We start from the raw sequence: 25,332 nt of genomic DNA, 5'->3' as shown, positions 1-25,332 counted from the left end.
TAAAATTGGCCTCGTTGGAATGCCAACATTACTTGACAGACCACAACTTTATCCGTAAAAGCTAAGCAAGAACACGCATCAGAATCGTTCCGCATCTGTAGTATCGTATCAATTGCCGTACTGGCAAACTGCTCGGCCTCGTTTCACTTACAGCTTTATAGCACTGAAACGTGACTTTGGCAACGTGAAGAAATGCCATTTGAAATCATCATTATTCTGCACAAAGAATAGTTTCCTTCGGGCAATAGTTCAGCGTGTGGAAACAGACTGAAGCAAACGGCTGCAAAGCGGAAACCTCTACAATAACGAGCATTGGCAAAGGCATTATTTCCGAAAGGGAGAGGATCGGAACCGGAAATGGAAAAAAGAATGCATTTTTAAACAAGTTTGCTTGAAGCTGTACCATCGGGTGGTGACTAACGAGAAAGTACAGCGTGCACGTGGCCCCTTTGCAATTCCATCTGGAACGCGATGGATCGAGCAGTCGATTTGCGTAAAATGTACTATCCTCGACATTGATCTGGAGTTTTCTCGTTCTAATCGATCAAGCTGCCCCAACAATGGACATTTATGGGGAAGCGAGCAAAATAACAGTAATGCTGCTCACGTTTGTCACGTTTTCCATGCACGTTTATGCGGCCGAACGTAGACAATTATCAGGAAAAGAGGCGAGATATTTTGTACTCCTATTTATCGTTTTTTCAGTGCAACAAAATGGTTTAAATGTTATAAAAATGTCACCAATAACCATTAGATACTTCGCCGTGCAAGAATTATTTTTTGCGCATGATGGCGTTCTGTCATTGCTACGGTGGCGGTGTGCGAAAACGTTTGTTTCCATTTATTTATTGATCCGATTTTGCCGAGGAAGGAAGGATGACTGCTCGGACGGGACAAAATAGGATGAAGAAAAAGGACGACATAAAATGAAAGCATGCGATCTTCCAGTTGGCCGGTACGGGGCACCTGCTTGTACTTCATCGTCACAGTCGGACGACGCAATGATACGATTTGGAAGAATGTTTTCTGACCAGAAGCCGTTCTGGCACGGGAAAAGGTGGCCAGTTTCACGAATCATTGGTTCTCCGAACGCTTTAGGAATCCTTTCTTGTACTTCTTTTATTTTAGGATGCTTTGATAGGGCGGGTTGCTATGTGCGTGCCTGGGGTTTCGTTCGACCTAAGGCAGACCTATTGGGAAACTCTCTTTGCCCTTTTGCATCGATCGGCAAGGCTTCGCGGTCCGATGACAAATTGTGGATACCTTTATTAATAGGGTATTAGATACCGGTGAATGGGAGACAGTCGAAAGGGACGGTTGTGTTTTTGCGGTACAGCTATAGGGAACGGGGAAAACAATAAAGCGAAGAATGGTTCAATGCTATAGCAACCATACCTGTAGGATTCCGTACTTCAGCTCAATGTCCAGGAACGTGTACTCTTTCGCGTGGGCTGGCCGATTCGTGGCGATAGTGTTTGGGCAGTGCTGTCCGGATGCTCCCGTGGTCGGTGGTCCCGTAATTGTTCCGCCTGCTTCCTGGCTCGCAGAACCGGATAGCGAGTGGAAAGAAGAGACGAGGATGGAATATAACACAGGTTACTTGTTTGTGGGTGTTCTGTTGATAAAATGAATCGAAAAGCTTTAGTAGGCGGTAGAATTGGAATAACAGTAGAAGGTTCGGGTCCTACAGGTAGGGGAAGTATTCCGTACGCTTTTTACTAGGTAGTGTCACGTGCTCGAATAATATTCCCCAAGGACATTGGGGAAATTTTGTTGATAGAGCTATAAAATTGAAAAAAAACTCGTCTTTAGCGTGGTGATTAGAGATTTTTATTGAAATATTTTTGTTGTTTATCGGATGTCTTTCCTGTACAAATAATTACAACCATTAGCAATACGGCGGCTATCTGAGTAAACCCAGATTTTCTAACGTGACGGGTTTCCATGCGTACTTCTGCTCGAACATTGATTTACGATGCAAGTTTGACGGACCACGGATTGAGCGAGCTTGTTGCTCCTCAAGGATACTCCCAAAGTGTAGGTGCTTCTGAGGTTTGGCACTGTGCTCTGTATATTGTACGGGTGGTCTAATGGTCACCTTTCGGAACACATCTTGTCTCTACCTCTAGCTACCTCGTCAAATAACACAATCGAAGTCTATTGATAGCCTCCGTTGATGACGGTCGTTTAGAGCTTCGATAATGATCACGATGTTGACGATAATGGCGCTACGGTGATTCATGCTCGATCTATCGACCATCACATAAATTCACCCATAATGGTTCCCCATGCCACCGTCGTGCCACCCGTGGGTTATTGGAAACGCAGCCGGTACGTGCGGCGCAGGTGTGAATGCATAGCGCGGCAATCGGAAATAGCATACCATTTGTCAAAATACCTGTCGCCGATGCTGCCCGAACCGAGAGCTTGTTTGCCGGACCGATTGTGAGTGGCTTATGTTTGCGGTTTGATGGACCCTTGCCAACGCTTTCCCCCAACCATCGTAGATCCTTATCAGTATCGGTAAGGACGATACCAATAATTGATACACCATAAAACCTGACGGCCGAGGTTCGAGCATTGTGCGGTTTTCTTCCGAGAAATCGGAATACAATTTACCGCTAGGCTGTGGGTTTGGTGGTGAACTTTGTGGTTAAAATGTTTCCATTTGCTTCGTTAGACACCGCTCGGTATGTTTCTGATTTGCCACCTTAGACAGATGAAACCATCTTTTACACAAAAGCTGTGTAAAAGACATCAAAACAGCGACTCAACATATTAAACTTTGTGGTCGAAGCCTCATTTGACGACATAAAGTGATTTTTTTCTGCTAAAGGGCAAACATTATCGTAGCAGAACGCTCAATTTACGGATTAGATGACGGGTATAACTTTTTACGACAAAAGCAATTATGTTCATCTTAAACGTTTAGTTGAAGCGTCGTTTGATGAAGCACCAACTGGTACAAAAGAATGTGATTTTTTTCATATCATATATTTTATTTATTTTAGTACAACTCAAAGCTATTCGATACCATCGACGCCTGGTGTATAGTTACTCTTCGCATATTTTTAAGTAAACCAATATATTTTAAGTTAAATAAGCACACTAAATTATGGTCATTATAGGAGTTTGAAATAAATTTTACTATTTTATATCAAATAGTGCTTTTTTAGTTTCGTTTTTCTTTCTAAATCTCAAGCTGTAATCAAATATAGTAGCTCTTCATTTTGTATAAGTCTTTATAGACTGGAGTTAACTGCTTCTTTTAATGTTCTCCTTGTTCTCCCATGTGGAGTCCCATGTGGACTGCTTCTTTTAATGTTCTCCTTGTTCTCCCATGTGGAGTCGGAAAAGCTTTCGACATAATTTATTATTACCCGTTCGAATAACCAAGCCGATCCAAGATTCGCCATAATTTTTGAACAAATTTATAGTTTTTGTTTTAGGATGGCTTATTTACAAACGTAATATTGAGCCTTGCAAACTAAGTCTAAGTAAATGAAATCATTGTTTCGTTGTTTTCAGGAAGTGTTTTAAAGCTCTGCAGAATTGTGCAAGGATATTATTTTCATTTAACCATATTTAGAACAAGAGGTATCCATTGAACCAATTTTTTTTCATACACAACTTTTGTTCTTTTTTTTCTTTCAGTTTTTCTCTTGTGACATTTTATACGCTAAAAGGCATCTTCAGTGAATTATCGATGGTTTATCACAGAAACGAGTGGTAATTGGATTATTTAATTACAAAAACGAATATGAAGTATCCGCAAACGTAATGAACAACCCGTGTATATTAGAGGAAATAGAACAAGAAATATCACTTCGTTTGGATAGGAATTAAATTTAGACATAAACAAAGCTAAAACGTATTTGTAACCGCAGCTATAGCTAGACCACATTAAAGAGCAAAAGAATGCTTTTGACTATAGCATTTCAACGGTATTTCAAGTAATGAATTTTATTACAGTACTTGAACACCAACGCAAGTCATTTTCTTTAATTTATCGTAAGAAACTGTAGTAATGCTCTTGGAATATGTAGTGCACCATACTGGCAGCTCAATTTGTTTCAGATTGTATCTTACTCAGCTTCCTTGCTCGAATGACTGGCACTATTTGATAACCGTTCCTCTTTCTTGCACTACCGCGCTGTACAAGCGATAAAGAGCAATTGAGCAATCAATCACATCAAACGAAGTCTAAATGTTTAATGCCGTTGTTGTTAGCCTAGGATCGCGTTGAGTCGATGTTCACTGGCAGTACAGCGTACGGTACGGAAATTATTACATTAAAATCATACTGCAGCTGTACCGCCATTCCGTAGAAGACGACGGCAAAAAACCCTCGCGGAGCAAACCATGATGCAGCACTGCAAGTAAAGGCACATTAGCATACGCCCAATGGGGCGGTGATGCATGTGCTTGCATAAATGTAATCTTGGCTTTGGTGCAGAAAATGGCTTACGTTCGTGAAGGAGGCGGTGTGGGCATGGTATGATTTTAAAAATTCATTACCTGCCTCACCGAATGCCCTGTTCCAGCGAGGAACGCGACTGTCGATCTTGACGCCTCTCGAATAGCAGCCAACAATCAAGCGCAAAGTGCACTCGAAACCCAACATAGCGTAGTGGTGTCTGCATCGCACCGTTGGACGCTCTGTTAGCCCGTGTCTGTTGTCCGTGAAAGGCATGCGGACCCGAAGGCGGTTCTTAATTCCTTAAATAATCCTTCGTGTAGTCAACGATGGTAAGCACGTAGCAAAGGTACGGATTACCTTTTCGTAGGTGAACACGCTACAGGTGTGCACCTGATGGCATGTACAGACTCGCACACACACACACACACACATTCAAATAGAGGTGTGGTTTGGTGCATCGCGTGCCATTTGCCGCTGCGGCAGGATATGCAGCGTTCCGTCACGAAAAGCTCTTAGCCCTGCCAACTGGAAGAAAAGTATCACTTTCAACAAAGTGCCGCAATGAGCCGAAGGTAATGAGTAGGGCACGAGGGCGTGTGTGATACCGTTGTGTCGTATCAATATCCCACTGTCATGAAACCGGCAGGAAGGCGGTCGGGCATCGTGGTTGCAAAAAATAACAACCTCGTGGAGATGCTCGCATGCCAAGATGTGCATGCTGCGGCATTTGTACACCGTTACCAATACCTTGTACTAGATACCACCAAGAAACCTGGGCGTGTGATCCAAGTAGCTATTCGGAGTGAATTGTTTTGTACCGATTCTAATAAAAAAAAAACTAGATGTAGTAGAACGGACGAACTGTAAACTTTTCAAAACACTCGACTAAGAGTGGTATAAAATTCAACAACAGCTAGAAAGGAGAAGAAACAAGCGAAAATATCGAACAGGTATGCTGCTGTTCACCAACCACTCACCTGACAGCTGACCACATGTAAAGCATTGAATGTGCACTTTTCCATCAGCTGTCAAGTTGCAAGTGGTATGTATTAATGCTTCATTCCTTTCAAGTGGAGGAAAAACTTGTACAGAATCGTCCAGATTATCAAACTTGCCTTTTAGGAGTGAAGTGTTGTTGAGAATTGTTGAGCATTAAACAAAGGAATATCCTTTTGTTGAAGTGAATTTACACATTGAGAGATATTGAACTGAGTAGCAGGGTAATTTCCCAGGAAAAAATGGTCTACTATGATAAGCAGTGGAAATGTTGTGGATAGAATAGAAAAGTCTGTAAGGGGTGTACACTCACTGGTGGTGGAACAAACGGTGGTAGCAATAAAAAGAGCAAATCTATTAATTAGGATACGCTTGCCCTCGGTATCAGCGAATCGGAAATGGATCGATTTCTATTTTAGTGTAGCACTACCACTATGACTACCATTACAACTACCATCATCATCACCTTTGATGCTGATACCTGGCGTTCCTGATGTTCATTTGCCAGTTGCCATTCCGAAATTCCCTGCCGGGCAGTAAGCAAGGTCTAATATGGTAGGGTTAAAGGTGTGGTACTGATTTTGGGAGTGTTGGGAGGTTTGTGTTTCGGTTTAATCGACCTGCTACGCTCACCGCCGTCTGTATAAATGACCAACATGTGAACGTGGACAGGCAGGCAGACCACGAACCGGAAAGGCATCGAAATTAATGAGCCTACTACATGCATGCACTTGGGGAATTTCTATGTCGTTTCGGTGCGCGTTCACTGCGGCCAGTTGCCGGTGCCGGAGAGAATGTTCGAACCGTGGCGGCACCACACACGTGTTTCGTTTGCAACGGATGGTAGGCAACTTGAAGCCGATTGGTTGGAGTGAATTGTGCTTCTCGATTAAAGTGCTATGGGTGTTGTGTGTTGTTTAGCATTCTATGTTCCATGCTCGGTAATTTTGGGTTGATGAACGAGAAGGATATGATTACTGTAATATTAACATAACGAGCAGTTTCTATACAAGTTACAGAGCATGTGTGTTATTGTTTCCATTATTGATAGTAATTCTATACACAAAATTTATTGAAGCGGGACTGTACAGTAAAACAGCTTTAAGAACAAATATGTAAACTGTGTGAAAATAATTTTTATGTTTCGAAATGTAGAACAGCTATAGACGATTGTCAAATATAGTACCAATTTAGAATAATTTGGTATAATAATATAATTTGGTATATAATAATAAACACGTTCAGGTAAATTATACACGTATAATAATACATGCACTACAGCCATCAAAGTCGTTATAAAGTGCGACCTTTTGTAGGGTACGAAGCATTTGCTTAAAGCTTACGTGTTGATGATAATGGGAAGTAATTTAAATAACCTCTTATTGTGTTTGTTGTGGTTTTTACGCAAATGAGGCAGGCGCAACATGTTCCAACTCTATATCTTTTACCCTCGCTGTGCGCTAACGGGGTTAAAATGACAGTGAAAAAGGTCGATGGAAAAAGGTTAATGTGTGCAGAGAGGTGGAGACACCGTGGAGGAGATTTTCAGTGAAGAACTGTGTGAAGTGTTTTACCAGTTGCATTTTTGAATATACTTGCATATCCCAAGCTACAGCCGCTTCGCGGTCTTGGCCTGCTGCAGGAGTCCTCTAGCTCCTCTTCTGATATAATCTTTTTAGAATGAACCGTTACGCCATGTGTTACTCTTGGACACTTGCTCTTAGGTTTTAAACTCCCCTTTATGATGATTTTAAACTTAAAAAACTATTTGCTGATTGAATATTCGCAAATTTTCGTAAAATAATTAAAGCTTTTGTTTGCGTGCGATTAAGACAACTCAGCAAGGAGTCATTTATGTTGCCTACATCATTTTACCACACTTTATTTGTACTCATGTAGGTACAGCATTACATCAGAAACATTTCTATGCATTGTAATAAAGCCTTCATATTCGTAATCACCTTAGCAGTCAATGCTCAGTGAGGTTCAAAAGCTTCTAACAACAAACGAACTTTGTGCACAAAATGCATGTTTTTCGTTTAAACCCTACAGCGTGCAAATTCAACAGTGGAAAACTTTGAACCAAACAACGCCACCATGTCCAAATAACGAGATCCTACCAAAAGATAAATGCACCTGGCTTATCCATTTGGGCATGCAAACAACAAACCCTGTTATACTGGTGTTTGTTTTGCTGCCGCTTGAAGAGACATCCTCGGAAAGGCTCATCGGATGGAGCAAACTTTCGTTCCCTAGTGGTTGAAGGAAATTGAACACGGTGAGGGGGATTGGATGGAAGGAGGTTCATCCATCTATCGTTCCATCTATCCATCGTTCGCTCATTAGCTTCATTATACGAGTGAATGGTCGTGAAAGGAAATGAGTTAGAACGAGATAATCACCATTCCATGATTGTGTGGCCGTGTCGTTCCGTTTGGCCTCGGTCCATTACACTCGCAACAAAAGAAACACAAGAATGAATTCCTCGTCTTTCTTCCTTTTTTTATACTACCCTCTAGTTCCCATTGCCTCTCCCACCTCACAAACGCTAATGGAGCGAGCGTAGTCGAAAGAGTTTTCCTTATTGTTTACGCAGTTGCGCTGGGGTGGGTGCCTGTGCGTTGTGGAGTGGGACTTTTGTCGAGAAACAGACTCAAATCTGAAGTTTGCAGCTAAGCAACAGCGTGACAGACTATAGTTCGTAATGTAGACTCATTTAAATAAATAAGAATGATAAATGTCCTTAAAAGTAGCTGTCCTGTATTTCTCTAAACGTCCAACACCTCCATGCTATGTTATTCTGAGCTTTCGCGTAGAATGAATCTTCTTCGTTGGCTCGTACATTTTACCCTGAGGAGAGCTTTGCTTTCAGCGCCCAATTTAGTACTGTCAATTCTGATTAACTGCAACTGAAAATCAACATTAGCGCACTCATTGTTGCGAAAAGTGTGGTAAACTCCATAAGAATTTGTACCGCGGAGTGGAGTAGAGACGGTTTTTTGTGTGTTTTAAATCGTCGCTTCATAGTTTTCCTTTCGCAGAAGCGTCGAGAGCACTACCCGCAATGTTTCTGTTCAGACCAAGCGGTGTCAGTTGAAGCCACAAGCTTAATGTTGGTGTAGCCACAAAACAGTACGATGGTACGATTATAACAGGTCTCACTCACCTGATAGGCCAGTATGTTGGCTAAGCTGGCTATGACAGGTTCGGTAGCGAACGAGAGGGTTTCCGAACTTTCCTCCACCGTGTGCATGATCTGCAAGATCTGTAAAGCAAATTAGGCATGGAAGGAAGGCATAAATATTAAACACAAACTCATTCCGGATGCACTCGATCCATGTGTTGCAGGCCGTACGGTCGTAAGCATCGCATCGTCCAGAAAATGTAGCGTGCAACGATCGTTTCAGTTTGTCTGTTCAACTTTTCTCCCAGCGCTTTACGTACCTTGGGATGCCGAAATCGTTCCAGCTGCTTTACGGATGCTCGCAAAATTTCCGTAACCGTCTCCTTCCGTTTTGGTTTGTGCAGCTTTTCGGCCGTCCGCTTCTCGAACACAAAGATGGAACATTCCTGGAATAAAGAGAAAAAGAGCAGACCACGTTGTTTATGAATAAATAATAGTTCTCATATTTCAAGAGAATGCTAATAAATATAGCGATGCTATGCGAAGAGAATATGTTCTTGCCAGTTGCTCACAAAAATGGAATAATAGAATTCTAGTTTATTCCATTTAGCTTTGCATTTTTATTTAAATTATATATTATAATTTCTATGGATTGGTTTCTATATCTCTATGTTAACAGAGATAACTGCTGTTGTTCAAAGGAATTTCGTTAATTTGAATTAACAACAAATAAGTAAGTAATGCTAATTAATTTATATCTTTGTAAAAGATCCCGACCGGAGGTGATAAACCAAATGAGGTCAGAACTCAAGATCAGTCAATCGATACGTTTTCTTTATAATTTATTTGAATGCAATCAAGATTAACTACAACCTCAACTTTTATTACTGTTCAATACGTTTTTAATGTAAAACATTATTTTAGAATTTCATATCTTCATAGAGTGGTTTCCGTTCACTGATGTGCTGTTGGAGATAACGAAAGCACTTCGCACATTAATCGAAATGATACGTAATACTATCAAAAGAATTATTTGAACTGAATGTCTCGAAGTTTAATTTGAATCGTATGTAAGCCTAAGTGAGCCTATGAATGTCAGTGGGGATATTTTCCAAACAATAATATTTGTACATAAACTCGTGAAAGGTTTGTTATCACAATATTTTGGAGAAAGGATTATAAGGGGTTCGCAGGTCCATCGATAATATCCTCAGAGTAGATTAGCCAACAGAATATCAAACTTTATTTCGGGTAACTCTACAAGTTTATCGTTCATCGTTCAAAAACATTCAGTGTACTAGGAACCTTGTTGGGCATATAATCAACACTAATAACATGTTTGGATTTCGACAACGATGTTCTAGCTAGTGTCATCTTTCGAATGACGATAGGATTCTCATTTTTACTTGTTTATTTTCACAGAATTAATTATAATATACGAAAGGATAGCATAGACTTGAGACATATGCGCAAGCCTGGGGCTTACTTCAAGTGTAGTTTGGGAATGTATCACACTCGAATTATTGGTTATGTTGTATGATTTGTCTATGCGATACTGGTATTTGTAGGTGATCATTGACAGAGATTTGGTACGTAGGATGCTAGATGTTAGATGTTAGGATCCTAGATATTGGATGGTGTATTAATTTTTCGTGTATATGGACTTCGATATCATAGAGGAAATAGTATTAAATTTATAACTCTGCTCACCACTGCTTCTCAAATCAATGTTGGGGTACGATGTGGAAATAATCGTTTAATCGTTTGATTTATTAATTTTAATAAACACTCAATAAATATATTATAGTCCAGTTTCTGATGTAGCGATAGCCTAACGTCTAGCCAAACATCGGGAAAAATAGTGTGCGTGAAAAAGCATGTTTATGCATTTTTTATTGTTTGTTAACCACTTGAACAAAAGTAATTTAGCCTGAGGTGAATTTTAAACAATCAATTATGTTCATGTTTGTCGCCGTAGATAAACGAGATAAAAAGCAGTTTTTCTTGCTGGAGCTAAAATTGACAGTGATTGAGCGAAAGCTGAAATACATTGTGCCTGCAATAGCATCTGTTCGGTGTATCGTAATGATTCAAGCATGTCGAAGTGCGTACCAAGCACAAGATCTGTTATTTGCCACTTCGAATGTTGTGCTTCACCGATTTTTAACCGCTTTGAAACCATTACATCGTTGAGATTGATGAAGCAAAGGTATACACCGCTGCCATTCCCAACAGAACGATCACATTTACCGGCCGTTGCAGTGCATTTCAAATGTGCATTCCAAGTGCAGGTAGCACCTGCGAACCCTCCCACCGGTTGCGCTACATTCACAGAACGTCGATGAATTTATTCATCTCGGCACGGCGCTCTCTGCTCACCTCGCCTGCCGCATGAGGAACGCTATTTTGGTGCGTTTGTGAAACGTTTTCTCGGTCCAAACTTGTTAGCAAGCAAGCAGCTTGAAACTCAATGTTCCGGACGAGCGAACGAGCGTCTTCGCTGCTAGGCTTCTATACGTTCCATTTCCACGCACGAAATACGGAAAACCCGTCACAACTTTGGTTGGCGCTGCTTGTAAGCTCGGTGACAAATCACTGTGCCATGCCACTTTGTTGTCCTCTGCTCCGTCTCTCGCACACATACACACATAGATTCAGAGGTTTACCAGTGAGTGTTTTCTTTTCGTCCTCGCCCGGTGTGCCCTCAGCATGTTGCGAAGGAATTCTGCTGTCGAGCTTTTTCAATGCTCATTTCAGCCGAGTGAGGGTAAGGCATGGGAAGTGGTTAGACGGAAGGTGGGTTACAAACACTTCCGCACGAATAATCAAATTCATTCCGTGGAAAATTGAATTTTATTTCTGTTTTATAGTGTTGAAATATTTGCTGCCCTTTCGGAGGGACATGTGGGTGAAGGTGGTCGGATGTAAGACGCGCTATTTGGAAGCTGTAACAACAAAGTACGAACGAGCATTGTGTACCACAGTGATGTTGATGTTTTGCCTTTCACCGAGTACATCCACGGGTCTTTGTCGGCGAATTCATACCGACGAGGCCGAAGAAAGGTCGTAGAAATCTTAAGCATTTTGGGTCGAGATTCGCTGTGTACCATTTGAATCTTAAAGGACATTAAATTGAATGTATTGGAATTGTTTGTATTGTGTTGTTTATGTATTTATTAGTTGTTTGTTGAGAGCGTGCGTTCACATGCTGTAAGTTCCAATTAGTATGGCAAATTTTTAAAAGAGATAAATGATACAAATGGCGATAAATGTTAGAAGTACAAATTTAATTGTTTAACAAAGATAAAGAGAGTCATTTAGGAACTCCTTCATTGTGTTTTTTATACAACGAAAAATTTGTTAATTATATTTTTTAAATAAACGAATGTATTTCCCCATTTTGTATGTTTTAAACGTATACTTTCTCGTTTGAGATTGGCTTCTTCACTAGCTTTCCTGGGTTTGCGCAGCAAAGTTCATTGCTGTTTGCTGTTTCAAATGAAAGAAAAACCCCCTAATCTGCTGGCGGATTAGCTTTGTGGCGCACAAATGCGTGCCGAATTTGTTGAGCAAATAGTGGTTAAGGATCTTTTCCAGGTCCTTTTTTCGCCTATTCGTATCCCTGTTTGTTTCCACAGTAAAATGCTTGCTCCTGCTCAAAAGCATCCATTGAATGGTATCACAGCCTCAATGTATTACAGAGAGACTTTCAACCTCCAAACCATGGATGGCACAAACGTTGCTGAAACACGATACACAAAAAGGGATTTGCCAGTTTTATTGTTCACATTATTGTTAACCGGGTTTTCACAGGCGAATTGTTCGCAGCCGTTCGAGTACAGCTTAAAAAATATTTATGACCTTGTAATATTTAGCCCCCAGAAGCTACACGCGAACATCGTCAAGCTGCCGGTGGTAGAACACAGCCAGAAGTGATTGTTAAACGGAAATACTTGGAACGAAACTTTTGCAAAGTTTACGCTTCCGATGAATCTCATCAATTGACACAGGGCGATATCTGACGCTGTTTGTTCATTTGCAATTGGGAAATAATTGTTTGGATTCTGAGAAAAAGTCATTGTGCCAGTTTTGGGCAGGGACAAACGGATGGTTGTTTGTTTAATTTACATTTATTTCGATTTTGTTCTATTTCGGGGTAGAGAGCGTTGCACGTAAAGCAGGAAAAGGAAAGGTATTTCCAGATAGTGTAATAACTCACACAAGAAGTTTACTGACAATTAATACAATAGCGCTTATTTTAAGTGCATCGTATTTGGGACAAATCATTCGCATGAACTAGATGTAAATAATGGCGAAGTTCTTAAAAACATTGTTTGATTAACAGTTTAAGAGTTCCATTTCAAATACTTTTAGCTGAAATTTCCTTCGTCTCTTGCTTGGTAATTATAAACTGTTCGTCCCAAAGTTTAAACCTTTTTTCCAATTATCCTTTGAGCAATTGAGTCTATGCTTTGTGAAAAGTCAATTAAACCAGCATTTTCGAATTAGCAATGGAATACTTCGTTGAGATGATGAATATGGTTTCGCTAGTAGATTTTATGCAATATTGAGGTATTTTTTAAAACTTAAATAATTTATGTGGGTTACAACAATGTATGATCTATTAAACTATTTATTTTCAAGAAATAAATTTTGGAACAAATAAATGGTTCAATGACCACAAGAGTCAAGTAAGTCGAAAAAAATGAGCGTTGATATAGTTGTAGTATGAACTGCATTTTTTTAAGGTGTACAAAATTGTAAGAAGAAATTTAAAACACTTCAATTTGGAAGGAAAAAGCCAATACATTTCGTACAATGAAATTCGAAATATCCGGTCTTAAACAGGACAAGCCGTTTCACCCCTGTGTGATCGAAGTGGCATTTTCTTGATCTTAGTTTCTCTTGTGTAGACTACACTCTATCATTGTAGGGAAAACCGGGGTATGGAACATTCTCTGCTTGACACGAAGTTAAATTCATTCATCTTCATTATTCAACAAAGTTATCTTGGGTCGATGAAACCGTCATCCCGCAGCCAAGTTTAAAAATGAATGAATTTTTTTAACTAAGGTTCAGCTGACAAAGGGACGGTTTTATGAAATATCCCCCATCATTAAACTTAAATGACTATTGATTATCGGCACTTTAGCAATGATGATATAGATTTTCCTAGTACTCAGTTTTTTCCGCGTCCCTTACCCTCCAGTAACTCATGTGCAAAAATACGGCCCCGATCGGGGTGTAATTATTTCCTTTCCATGCGTTCCAATGCGGCACGGTAAACCGGATGAACATGTTTTACATTTTGCAGATGCAAATTATCGACGAGTGACCATAGCAAGCGTGTACGCTTGTGTACGCTTTATCCGGTAGCGCTTGGGTGAATCAGCGTGATCCATGATTTGACGCCGACGCTTCGAGACCCATAGTTGACTTATGACAAATATTCCTAGCTGCTTCGCAAAGTTAAAGTAAATTTTCAATAAATATAAAAATATAAGTAAAACTACTGCAATAATACTTTATTACAGCAATGTAATTTCTTGACGGTTTACTCAGAGTGAAATAAAATGGTGATTTTTTCAACTTTTTTTGCAGTGGTGGAATCGTACAGTTTTATTTTTCGACACAAGCATATAATGTGTATATAAGTATCATTTCAACGTATTACATTAAGTCGCAAATAATTGACAGTTAGCACCAAACCCATTATCTCCCTTTGTGCCATAATGAATATTTAAACGATTTTTACCATGTTTTAGCAGCAATAGGAGAAAAAAACTCTATTCTGATCGACATTTGTCATAAAAGTGACAAACGGCTGGAAAGAATCTTCTTCATTCCTTCCCTGGCAATAACCTTCTTGACAAGAGTATTGTGAAAATGCAAAAATTGTACATGTCGATTAGTGTCAATTGCTATCATTTTTATGGCCATCCTCGCAGTGTCATCGGGCTGTGAGCACAATACTTTTCTTCGTCTCGCCCCGATTGCAACCAATAGATGCACGCATGCCAAAAAGGTAAACGGTTGCATATAAAAGTCGTATGAATAATGGATTACGGGCGTATTAGTTACACGATCGCATAAACGGTGGAAAGCTGCCTTGGGACGCTATTTGCAACAACAGTTCCTGGGGCCAGTTGTGTGTGAGCACTGCCAGTGCCGTACGGGCAGCGTGGGTAAAGCGATAAATATTATAACCGTGCGCGTGCTTTTCTTCGTGCAACGGAAAGAAGAGAAAGTTCGTCCGAACGCTGCGAAGGAAACGGGGTCTCGTGTTGTTTCCCTTTACTGCCTACAACGATAACGGGCCTTTTTGTTCTTCTTATTGTTTACTTCGTACGGAAAAAAGATAAAAAGTTATTCGGAAGCGTTGAAAGTATCGCTTGCGTGCCTACACACACACACACATATATACGGCCATCAGCAATGTCGTGGAAAGCGCGTAATGTGGAAAGGATTTCCCCCTTCCAGAGGTGTTTGTGGATTGGCAGCCTGTTGCTGCTGGGAACCGTCCGGGGGCCAACACTGGCTGAGGGGGTAATAATTTTCCCATCCCATTCAGTTAGCTTTTTTCAATCGGTGAAAAAAATCACACAACCCCTAGGCACCATTTAACGGCTTCTCCGCTGGAGGGCTGCAAGAGTACGATACTTTGCATCTTCAGTTCATAATCACAGCACAAACAAATGGCGCTACCAGCGAGAAGAATTCCAAGCTCAAATCACATTTTCAAAGCGGATTGTTTTTTTTTTTGCATGTAACCTTTTCTTGCTCATTGCCGACTAGAAAGCCACAGTGGAGCAAATGATGAAATCGGGTGAAATGATACGGTCTGTTTGCCTGGGAAAGACGAAAGTTTCCGAGGAGCTGGCGAACGGATTGCGCGAGTCGAAGTTCGCGGACGTTAAGGAGCTTAAGTGTTACGTGAACTGCGTGATGGAAATGATGCAAACGGTCGGTGGTCCGCTCACTGCGCTTCGTTTGCACCCCTTTACTGATGCACGCGTACTTTACCGTTCTTGCAGATGAAGAAAGGAAAGCTTAACTATGACGCATCGGTGAAACAAATCGACACAATCATGCCGGACGAGCTGGCGGGGCCGATGCGCGCGGCGCTCGACATCTGCCGGAATGCGGCGGACGGTATCAAGAACAATTGCGATGCAGCATACGCCATGCTTCAGTGCCTTTCGAAAAACAATCCTCAATTTATATTTCCCTAGTAGCGGGTTTGGTTGTGTTATGCTCTAGTGAATGGTGTAAAGTATATTTTATGCATAATTATTAATATCTTGGCGTCCTGTACAAATGTTGGTGACCTTATTGTTTTTCATTGAATAAATTGCAAACGGTAACTTGAGAGATTTCTTTCGGAATAATTAATTTGCATGGGATAAAAAGCACGAAATGCGATCGCGGTAGTTAATTAATGTGAAAGTCAATTTTTAAATTATTTTTTATGTTTATGTTATAATTAAACCAACAAAGCAATCTTCATGATATATAATAATAGAATTGATTTTGGGATCCTTATGGGATCGCCGCAATAGGCAAAACTAGTGTATTACTGCACATTTATGGAGTTTGTTGAATAAAGGAAGGAATCAGGAAAACTTTAAGATTTTATAAAGGTAGAAGAACAATGAGGAAGATTTCAAAATGGATTGATTACATCTATTTTGTGTACGAGTTTTCCACCACCACCTAGTAGAGTCTCACGCAGGAGCGAAAAAGGTTTTCATTGTGAGACAATTCGTATCCACTCGATATCCACTGTATATCGATCTCGTATCTAGTCGATCTGGGATGTACAATATTTTTTCCCATCTCATACCATCCCACTTCAGATAGACCAAACAGCCGTCTTGTGCTGGCAACAATAGACGTTAGCGTAAGCTTTTCGCTCTAGAAGTTAAAATATTCGACCCAGCAATTTAGTACCTTAACAAAATGAACGACGGCCACTGTTCGTGTTAATTGCACTCAAAAGCGATGTACATTACTTTTTTGACTATTTTCAAAAAAAGGAACTTATACAACAGTTTCGAGGCCAACGCTCAGAAGTATAGCCTCGAAAAAATTAAACCATATACTAACATTCATGTATTTTTTCTGAGGTACAGATCAGCTCCTATATGACCAAAAGGCGTCGATAAATTTTTAATGAAGTTTATTAAACATAGACTTCAAGAGAACTTCATTGCTTTTAATTATCTCTGAAAGTTTGCATATTTGCACATTAGACCGCAGAGGAAAACATAAATAATACCTCCAATTTATTAATAAAATATTATCTTAATAGAAAATAAAAATATAAAGTTCCACAAAAATTAACATTTCTAAACAAGTCCCAATTCATCAATGTAAGTTTTAGTCATTCTAATGTGACTAATGTTCGAACCAGTATTAACCGTTCAACATCCGTATAACACATCGCATTCAAAACTTCACAGTGGTAGTACTAATAATTGAACATTATCATTAGGTTAACTGAGTTACATGTTTTTCCATCGTGTAAATTACACATAATACCACCACGCACGCACACGTATAGCGCACATGTTTGATTAGAAGTCTCGTGCGGTTCTGTAAGCTTTTTTTTACATTTCAAATCAAATGAATTTTGCACCACTTTGGGTAAGCACACCAACGCATTCGTTTGGTAAATAACGTGCAAAAGTAAACCCGATTAAAGTTGGTGTCTTTCCCGTGACTTTTTTCACTTCAGTATTCTTTATAATTTTCTTCTCGCGTCAGAGGAAAAGTTTGGTTCATTTTTCTTTGTGGCGTGCTACAAAGTTTCCATCAATTCTTCATCCTACCAAAGCCCGATGTATACAGGGAAAAAACAGCCTTAAAACCCCTACAAATAAGCGAGTATGTGCGGTGCTTTCCGGTTTTCCTCGTTTTCGCATTCGTGTGATGATGCTTATTTGAAAGGAAACAACTTTCTAAAGTCATCAAAAGCTGCTCCCACTTCCGGGACGCCCAGGAGGTGTATCTTATTTTTTTTTCATACTGCACACGCAGGCATGAATGAGCTCGCTGTGCCAGAACTAAGATAAAGTATTACAGCACATCGGAAGCTTGCTGTTTTTACCGCGGGCGGATGTGTTTTTTGCAGCAACAGCATTCCAGACAGCTCTCCGGAAAATACTTGGGTATTTGTATTATTATGTAGGTTAATTAAGGTTCACATAATAGCTATAAATATTAGATCCAAACCACGCGAAACATCTGTAAGCTAGCTTTGCTCTACAAATTGTTTAAAATAGTTCATAAAGATAAATAATTAGGTATTTTGTAGTTATACATTTTTACAAACTGTTTGGCAAGCAAGACAAAAATTAGTTGCAAGATTTCTTCATCCGCCATGAACAATGCAATGCGAAAAATCGATCACCAACCATCAAACTGCATCGCTTTACGAACGAAGATGACGGATAATTAATTCATGCAGCCCAGCGAAACTAAGCGTTTTCCGCTGCCACGCCGCGAAAAGCTACAATTTGGCTGATTGCTTCGCGAAACATTATCATTAAAGTCGTCATCGTACGATTGGCGGATACCAGAACCGTTCGACTGGGTTCGAAAATGCAAATTGCTTCGTCACTTTTCCGCTGAACGACGATCAAAGTGTGAGAGATCCAAGTGTAAAAGTAGGAGAGAGAGAGCGCGCGTGCATAACGCTTGCGTTGGCCGGAAGCAGGAAATGAATTTGGCAGTGGGAAGTTTTGGCACCGGGAGCTTACCGAGTTTAATCCCGGACCCACTTGTTATCAGGCGGGCTTTCAAGGCAAGTTTCTTGGCGGTGCTTTACACCTACGGGATCATGATCTTGAAAATGAACCGTATTTTTTCGTTAAGTGAAGATTCTGAGATATAAAAATTAGTATATTAAGATTGTTACTCGTTTTTGTGGCGATTTTAAGAAAAGCTTATATTTTTGTTCATAAAATTAACAAATCTACTATTAGTCATGTTCAATTTTATTACAAGCTAACGTTCAGCGATGGATTTCAACCATTTTATATTTTATCGTTTTGCTCGAGACAGGTTCATGCGTCATCATTAGTGTATAAATTGCAGTTATGAAGAACTTTTACACTCCATCCACCATTTCGTTCTTTTTTAGGTCGTTCGATTAATGCTTTCAAAATAAATAACGAGCCAACAAAACAAAATATAAAAAAAACCATTAAAACCTGATGACGGATTTGCTCGTCAGCATTTTATTTTTACTTCATGTTTTGTTGAGATAGACGCGAAGATATCCCACGATTGTTACTGCATGGCACGTGGGGAAGTTTGAGTGGTTTAATTTCTATCGCTGACGTTGTTAATCGCAAAAATTCTTTAACGTTAAAATAAACTGCGGATGAAGCAAAACAAAAAATACTGTTGAAGCACATTGCTCGGTTCAATATCTTTATCTCCTTTACTTTCATTCCTTCATTTAGTATATCGGTTGATTCGTAGGTTCCCCAATAAGGGTTCGCTCAATAGAATATAAATTGACCTATTTGATACATAAATAATGATTCCCTAGGTACTATCTTCTTCCTTCTAGTCCATTTGAAGTGGAAACCGTTGAAGAAAAAAAGAAATGGAGCGAGAAAGAAATGGTTTTCTCCGTGCAATTTTCCCCACCTTCAGTAGACCTTATTCGCTGTTGTCGATGATTCCGCTGTTTCCGGAGGCGAGGATTCAATGAATAATTTCTATCGTATGACACTCGTCGAAAGGATTGGAGATGGAAAGGAATGGAGAATGGAGCACACAAAAAAAAGTTTCCCATTCAGGTGGCATCTTAGGACATATGCCTTCCAGATTACACCGCCCGCACGATTCGCGATGGGTGCGGAGCGAACGGAGAGCAGTGTAGCATGAGTTATCGAGGTACTTTTAGTCAATTTCTAACCGCCCGATTTGACTAATGGTTGTTCCGGTGGTTGTAATGGTGAGTTAGCAGCAACCGTGCCTTTGGATGCAATAAATATCAACACCCGGATTCTGCATGCTGCCGGGCGCTATGCGTCGCTGTGCTGGTTATTTGTCATAATGATATCCTAAACAAATGGGTAAATCCCTCCCAAACACGTATGATACATGTGTGACCGGAGAATTGTAGCGAAAAGTTTATGCTGAAAGACAAATCGCTATCAATTTATTGCGGTTTGTAAATATCCGACCAGATGGATTCCAGGGGAACAACGTAATACGCAGAGTGCTTTTAAACGGGCGCAATTGATTGTTCTCATTTGACTTTGAGGTTTTAAGTGTATATTTCAATTTTAAAGAGTGTGAGATTTAAAACACATTAAGTATGACTTTATTTCGGTTTACTGAATGATTTTGACATTTCTTTTCAACTATTTCCGACTAAAGTAGGTATGATATTGTCTTATGTTAATATCTTTTTTCTTTGAGAATGGCCGGTCCGTTCAAACCTATTTTTACCACCCAGCTTTGTAGTCTGTCCTTGCTACCGAGGAAGTTTACGGGGATGATGCTACTGGTCCATTTATTGCTATGAAAATAAAATGCATTGCAGTCATTTCTTGCAATTTTTAATAAGTTCCTAGCTATATAATACGTGCTGAGTGTGAGCGGATTTAGTAACCTATTAAAGTGCGTCGTTAGCACTTAAAAAATAGTATCAACCTTAGTGCGTATGGTTATTATATGCAATATATAATAGATTGCTGCAATGCGTAGCTGTATAATATGCGTATAATACAGCAATGTGAAAAATGCATAACATAGTAACTTAAAAATTCATGTAAATTGGCATGTTACTGAATTTCAGTTGATAACAGTGAGAAACTAATGCTTATAAACAACTGATCGATCAGATATCTGGATTTTTATTCTGTTTTACATTACGATTACGATGTTTTAGATTAAGGCCACATGCTTAACTTGATTCGGATTATACTGTAGCTTACAATTTACATTGATTGGCAGAGACATTTTCATCTCTGAACCTAACAGGTGGGCTGATAATTGTTTGGCCTATGACAGTAAAACACTTTTTTTTGGCCAAATTTTTTTTTTTTGTATTCAACATACGTCCCTTCAAGGGCGATACACCGATTTTTGCGGTCTTTAAATTTTTCGATACCCTTTTTGTAGTAGTATTTGTCGTTTGCCTCAAAAAACGTCTTTGTTTCGGCGATCACCTCTTTATCCGACGAAAATTTCTTCTCAGAGGACATCCTTTTGGGATCTGAGAAATGGAGTTAGTCACTGAGAGCCAGATCTACGAAATACGGTGGGTGGCGAAGAATTTCGTGGCCTATTTCATTAATTTTTGCCATTGTTTTCACTGATTTGTTGCACGGTGCGTTGTCTTGACGAAACAAAACTTTTTTTTCTTCAAATGCGGCCGTTTTTTGGCGATTTCGTCCTTCAATCGCTCCAAAAATTTGATGTAATAGTCGCTGTTAATGGTGTTTTCTTTCTCAAGATAATCGATGAAGATTATTCCTTGCGAATCCCAAAAAATTGACGCCATAACCTTGCCAGCTGATTGTTGCGTTTTCCCCCGCTTTGGAGCAAGTTCATCGCGTCCAGTCCACTCGGATGACTGTCTATTGGACTTTGGAGTGAAGTGGAGAAGCCAACACTCATCCACAGTAACATACTGACGCAAAAACTCGGATTAAATTCGCTTAAACAGCTCCAAACTCTGCTCCGAATTATCAACTCGTTGTTGTTTTCGGTCAAATGTGAGCTCGCGCGGCAGTCATTTTGCACAGGACTATCTCATATCCAAATACTCGTGAACGATATGTCCAACACGTTCCTTAGACATCTTTAGGGTGTCAGCTATCTCGATCAGCTTCACATTATAGGTGTTCTTAATAATTTTGTGATTTTTTTAATGTTTTCGTCAGTAACCACCTCTTTTGGGCGTCCACTGTGTTCACCATCTTCAGTGCTCATTTCACCGCTTTTATATTTAGCATACCAATATTTGATGGTTGATTTTGGTAAAGCAGTGTCCAAAGACTCTTCATCATGCCAATTTTTGGCTATAACCATATGTTTCCCCTTCAAAAACTAATATTTTATCATCACGCGAAATTCCTTCTTTTCCATGATTACGCAAAACACAAAAGTTGCGTCACACAAAATGCTCTAGCTCATTAGGTTGTGGCCCGAGTGCTGTCAAATTTGGACAGAATTCGTTTGAAGGTTGGTACAAACGAAATATGATATGGATAAAAATCTTCTAGCGCGATAAATGTGTTAGGCCAAACAATTATCAGCCCACCTGTTACAAAGGGTTCCTTAGCCAGAGAAAACCTAACTATTTTCTGTAAACAAATGCTGAATCTTCACTATTGTCCAATTTAATTGCCACTATCAAAGTCATCTATTTCGTATGGGTTTTCATTTATTTCCTTTAGGAACCTTCAGCGTAAGGGAAGTGACCCCTAGTCTCATTTAGAAACAAATAATAACCTCACTATACCGATTGCGTGATCGTAGACGCATATCAAATTTGGGTTTATAAACTTAAAAAATAGCAAATACAGCTATTTGTTATAGCGTTTGTAATCAATATTGAGAAACTCGTTTGATACGACAGATACGATACTCTTCGCAGTAAACGCAACGTTCTGTGAATTATAATGATAGTTTGCTACCTCAGCTTTGTAATTAATTAAACTCATATCTGCTTATCACTTCAGCATAAATTCAATCGATAATATTTCAATTCATCGTTAGGAAATTCTTGCCTAATGAATTTTTACATCTACGAAAGACAAATTTCGTTACGAATCGTGCCTTCACTGAAAAGTTTAGTGATTTGATCGAAACCTACAATAAAACTGTGACTGTCGCTTCTGTGATGATTGAATGGTACAATTTGTCGACGTGTTATGGGAAAACTTTAGAGGCAAGTAATGCTTCGGCCGGGAAACTTCCTGTTAACGATACATCAGCAAATGAGAATATGACATGTCGGTGGAAAGTCCTCCGTTTTCTACGCCTACTTTTTCGGCGAATGGAGGAACACTCTTCGGCCTTCAGCTTTCCATTCGATATCGATGAAACTCGGTCGCTTCGTTTCTGCGCTGTACATGTAGGACGTATCTGGTTGGCATAAATCTCTCGCAAACACGCTGGAACTATCACCGAAGGAATAAAAAAAGGAAGGTGGCCACTGCACACAACTGGCAGCTCATCAGAAACCATTTGGTGTGATGTGTCAGGTGCCGTTTCTATCAGACCACCGGCGTGCTTACCGTTCCGTGCTAGGTAATCTGTCATGGGAAATTATGACAAATATTGCACGATGATCGCCGGTGAAACGAAACGTTGCTGAATGTTAATACCATCGTAATGTGGACTACCGTGCCTCGATGGTCTCGATGCTTTTGGCTTTGGTAGCTGGAGAAAAAAGTATCCCTTTTAGGTCGGGTTCCGACTTTTGGCATGTGTGAGATTTCAACACTCGATTAGAATTTGGTTGGGATCCGCTAGCTGCGCTAACCACCGCAGAAGGTTATGGCAAAATGGCAAGAATTTTCCTTTCCCATAACTACCGGCTTACCGGCTGCAGAACATGACATCATCGAGGATGTAAAGTGAATTCTGTGTTATGCACAGGGCACGTTGCTTGTGACATTTCCGTATCGCAAAGCCTGTCTTCACGCTCGTTCTCCCATCGGTACACGTGTTTGGTGTTGGTCCATTGTCAACCATACGGTGACTGTACGCGTTGGTGGCTGCGGGGAACGAAGGGATAGACCCGTTGTGTCATATTTCTGAACACACGTTGGAATGCTCGATGATGTTTCATATGAGTTATTTTAGGAATATGTTGGAATGTGTTATTACTATAAATAACAATATAGCCCGAACTGGTTCACCGTTAAGTGTTTCGAAAACTGGTTATACAGCAGATCTGTAACGTTTGAACTCCAACAAAAAGCACCAAAGTGAAAATTAAACGTGCAGTCACCAAGTTAACAACAGACGATTGAACTCGAACTTTGAATGATAATAAGTGGCGAAGCACTCGAACAGCTCTTGCAAGCAGCTAAGTAAAATTGTAGAATCTATCCAGAATAGGCAATGGCATTTTAATTACAGTAGCTGTACGGAAAGCATATTTCCTCGTTAGTCTGGAGATATGAGTCATTCTCAATACTTGTTTAGCGAACCATCTTCATTTAGGTCATAATGCATCCAAAACATCTTGTCATCATCATATACGCATGACACTTGATCACCCGACTGATAGCCTTGTAGCTGAATTTTCAACACTGATCTTATGACTGTAGTACGTGTTCCAAAAATGTAGACATAAGCAACGCTGATGCTGATCCTGGCATGAAAAAAAAAAATAAACAATCCTGACCTCCTGACGATCCTGACATGAAACGTATAACAGTGGTATGAATGAAGCAAGATAAATGATGAGTCGCTGCCTTGTGTGCGTTTCGTTTGCAACAGAAGCAATAAATGAACTGCATAGGCAATTAAGAAGATGGTGGCACGCTTTGCGACAGCTAAAATGATCTCCAAGAAGGTTGAACATTCAGCAATTGCGGACAAAATGGAGAAATATGCTGATTCCGTGTTCGTTTTCACTGGACGGACGATGAAGAATTCCATCAAAATAAAAGTTCCAACTGGAGAAATGTAACTACAAGATTGATGGATGTAGATTTGAAGCTCGTATGGATTTTTTAATTTAATTGAATTACGATACATATGTTTGTGCCTACTAATTTACTTTTAGTCAATCTTTATCAAGATGCATCATAAAACAAAATTTTCTTCTGCTTTATCGGCACTACAGTCTCAAGAACACATTATGGCGTCGGTATTCGGTAAAGAGCATTTGCATACGATGGATCCAGTTTGTTTTGTAGTTCGCATCACTGCAAGTTTCGATCGGTAGCGATGATCCGGCATTGGCTTTAAGATCGCGATATTTGTGGGAACTGACTAATATGGCCCTAAAAATCTCCTTCCAAATAACCAATGTGGCGATTAACAGATCAAGCTGTAAGGTTGACTTTCCTGACATAGAATTGTTAATTGGTGTCTTATTAATTTATTTATTACTCCAGTATGACGGCTTTCACCGTATTATCAACACCGTGAATGAACAATCTTACACGGCATTTCCTCTTTGCAATTTGCCTTATCCCGGGCATACTCGGTTGTATTAGTTGTTGGCGTATTTCGATGTTGTTTGTCGTTTGTCTATCGTTGTTGTATTCGTTATGTCTGTTCTATTGTTTTGTGTGATGGTTTTGGTCCAGTGCTATTGTTGTATTTGTTATTGTGTTTGTAGTGATGCATGGTGGTGTGGTGTAGCAGCCACATGGACTGGGCCGAACTGCGTCGCTTTTCACAGGAACAACCTTATGTGTTCGATATTGGCTGAGCCTTGAAGGGACTGAAACAAAACAGACAACAATTGGTTTATGCGGACTACAAGCATACAACATAGATGTCGTAAAGATCAATACTACGATTTTTGTGTATTCGATTAGGTTCCTCGACTGCAGCGCATTTTAATGTTGTCGAAGGATATGCAACATGTTTCGCATTCCAACAACGCTCTGCAACAAAACAACTCTGCAACTCTGCATCAAACAACATATTTGTTAGTTATCTTATCTTAGGTGTAATGCTGTTGCGTTTTGCGAAATAAAACTTCTTTAATTTATATATCCACTTAATAACGATTTGTAAACAAAAGGAAAGATATTTTCCATCAATATCTTAATAAAGTCTCCTGTGAGTGAAGTTT

The 25,332-nt window shown here is 39.8% G+C and overlaps 2 protein-coding genes across 2 annotated transcripts in view; one reads left to right on the top strand and one right to left on the bottom strand.

Annotated features, from left to right (window-relative positions):
* The window catches only part of LOC128300741 (SCY1-like protein 2), a 71,669-nt gene that overhangs the window by 35,527 nt on the left and 10,810 nt on the right, over positions 1–25,332 (bottom strand). Inside the window, exons 2-4 of the mRNA XM_053036917.1 lie at positions 8,861–8,986; positions 8,583–8,681; positions 1,396–1,536 (exon numbers count right to left, since the gene is read on the bottom strand). Of these exons, the coding sequence (XP_052892877.1) occupies positions 1,396–1,536; positions 8,583–8,681; positions 8,861–8,986 (366 nt within the window). The remainder of the gene's footprint in view (positions 1–1,395; positions 1,537–8,582; positions 8,682–8,860; positions 8,987–25,332) is intronic.
* On the top strand, positions 14,976–15,772 carry LOC128300742 (general odorant-binding protein 72-like). Its single transcript, XM_053036918.1, has 3 exons — positions 14,976–15,086; positions 15,336–15,503; positions 15,575–15,772. The coding sequence occupies exons 1-3, from the start codon at positions 14,976–14,978 to the stop codon at positions 15,770–15,772; spliced, it is 477 nt and encodes a 158-aa protein (XP_052892878.1).

Source organism: Anopheles moucheti, chromosome 3 (genome assembly GCF_943734755.1).
Source record: "Anopheles moucheti chromosome 3, idAnoMoucSN_F20_07, whole genome shotgun sequence".
In the NCBI taxonomy this organism is placed as follows: domain Eukaryota; kingdom Metazoa; phylum Arthropoda; class Insecta; order Diptera; family Culicidae; genus Anopheles; species Anopheles moucheti.
This window is presented reverse-complemented; position numbering and strand designations above follow the sequence as displayed.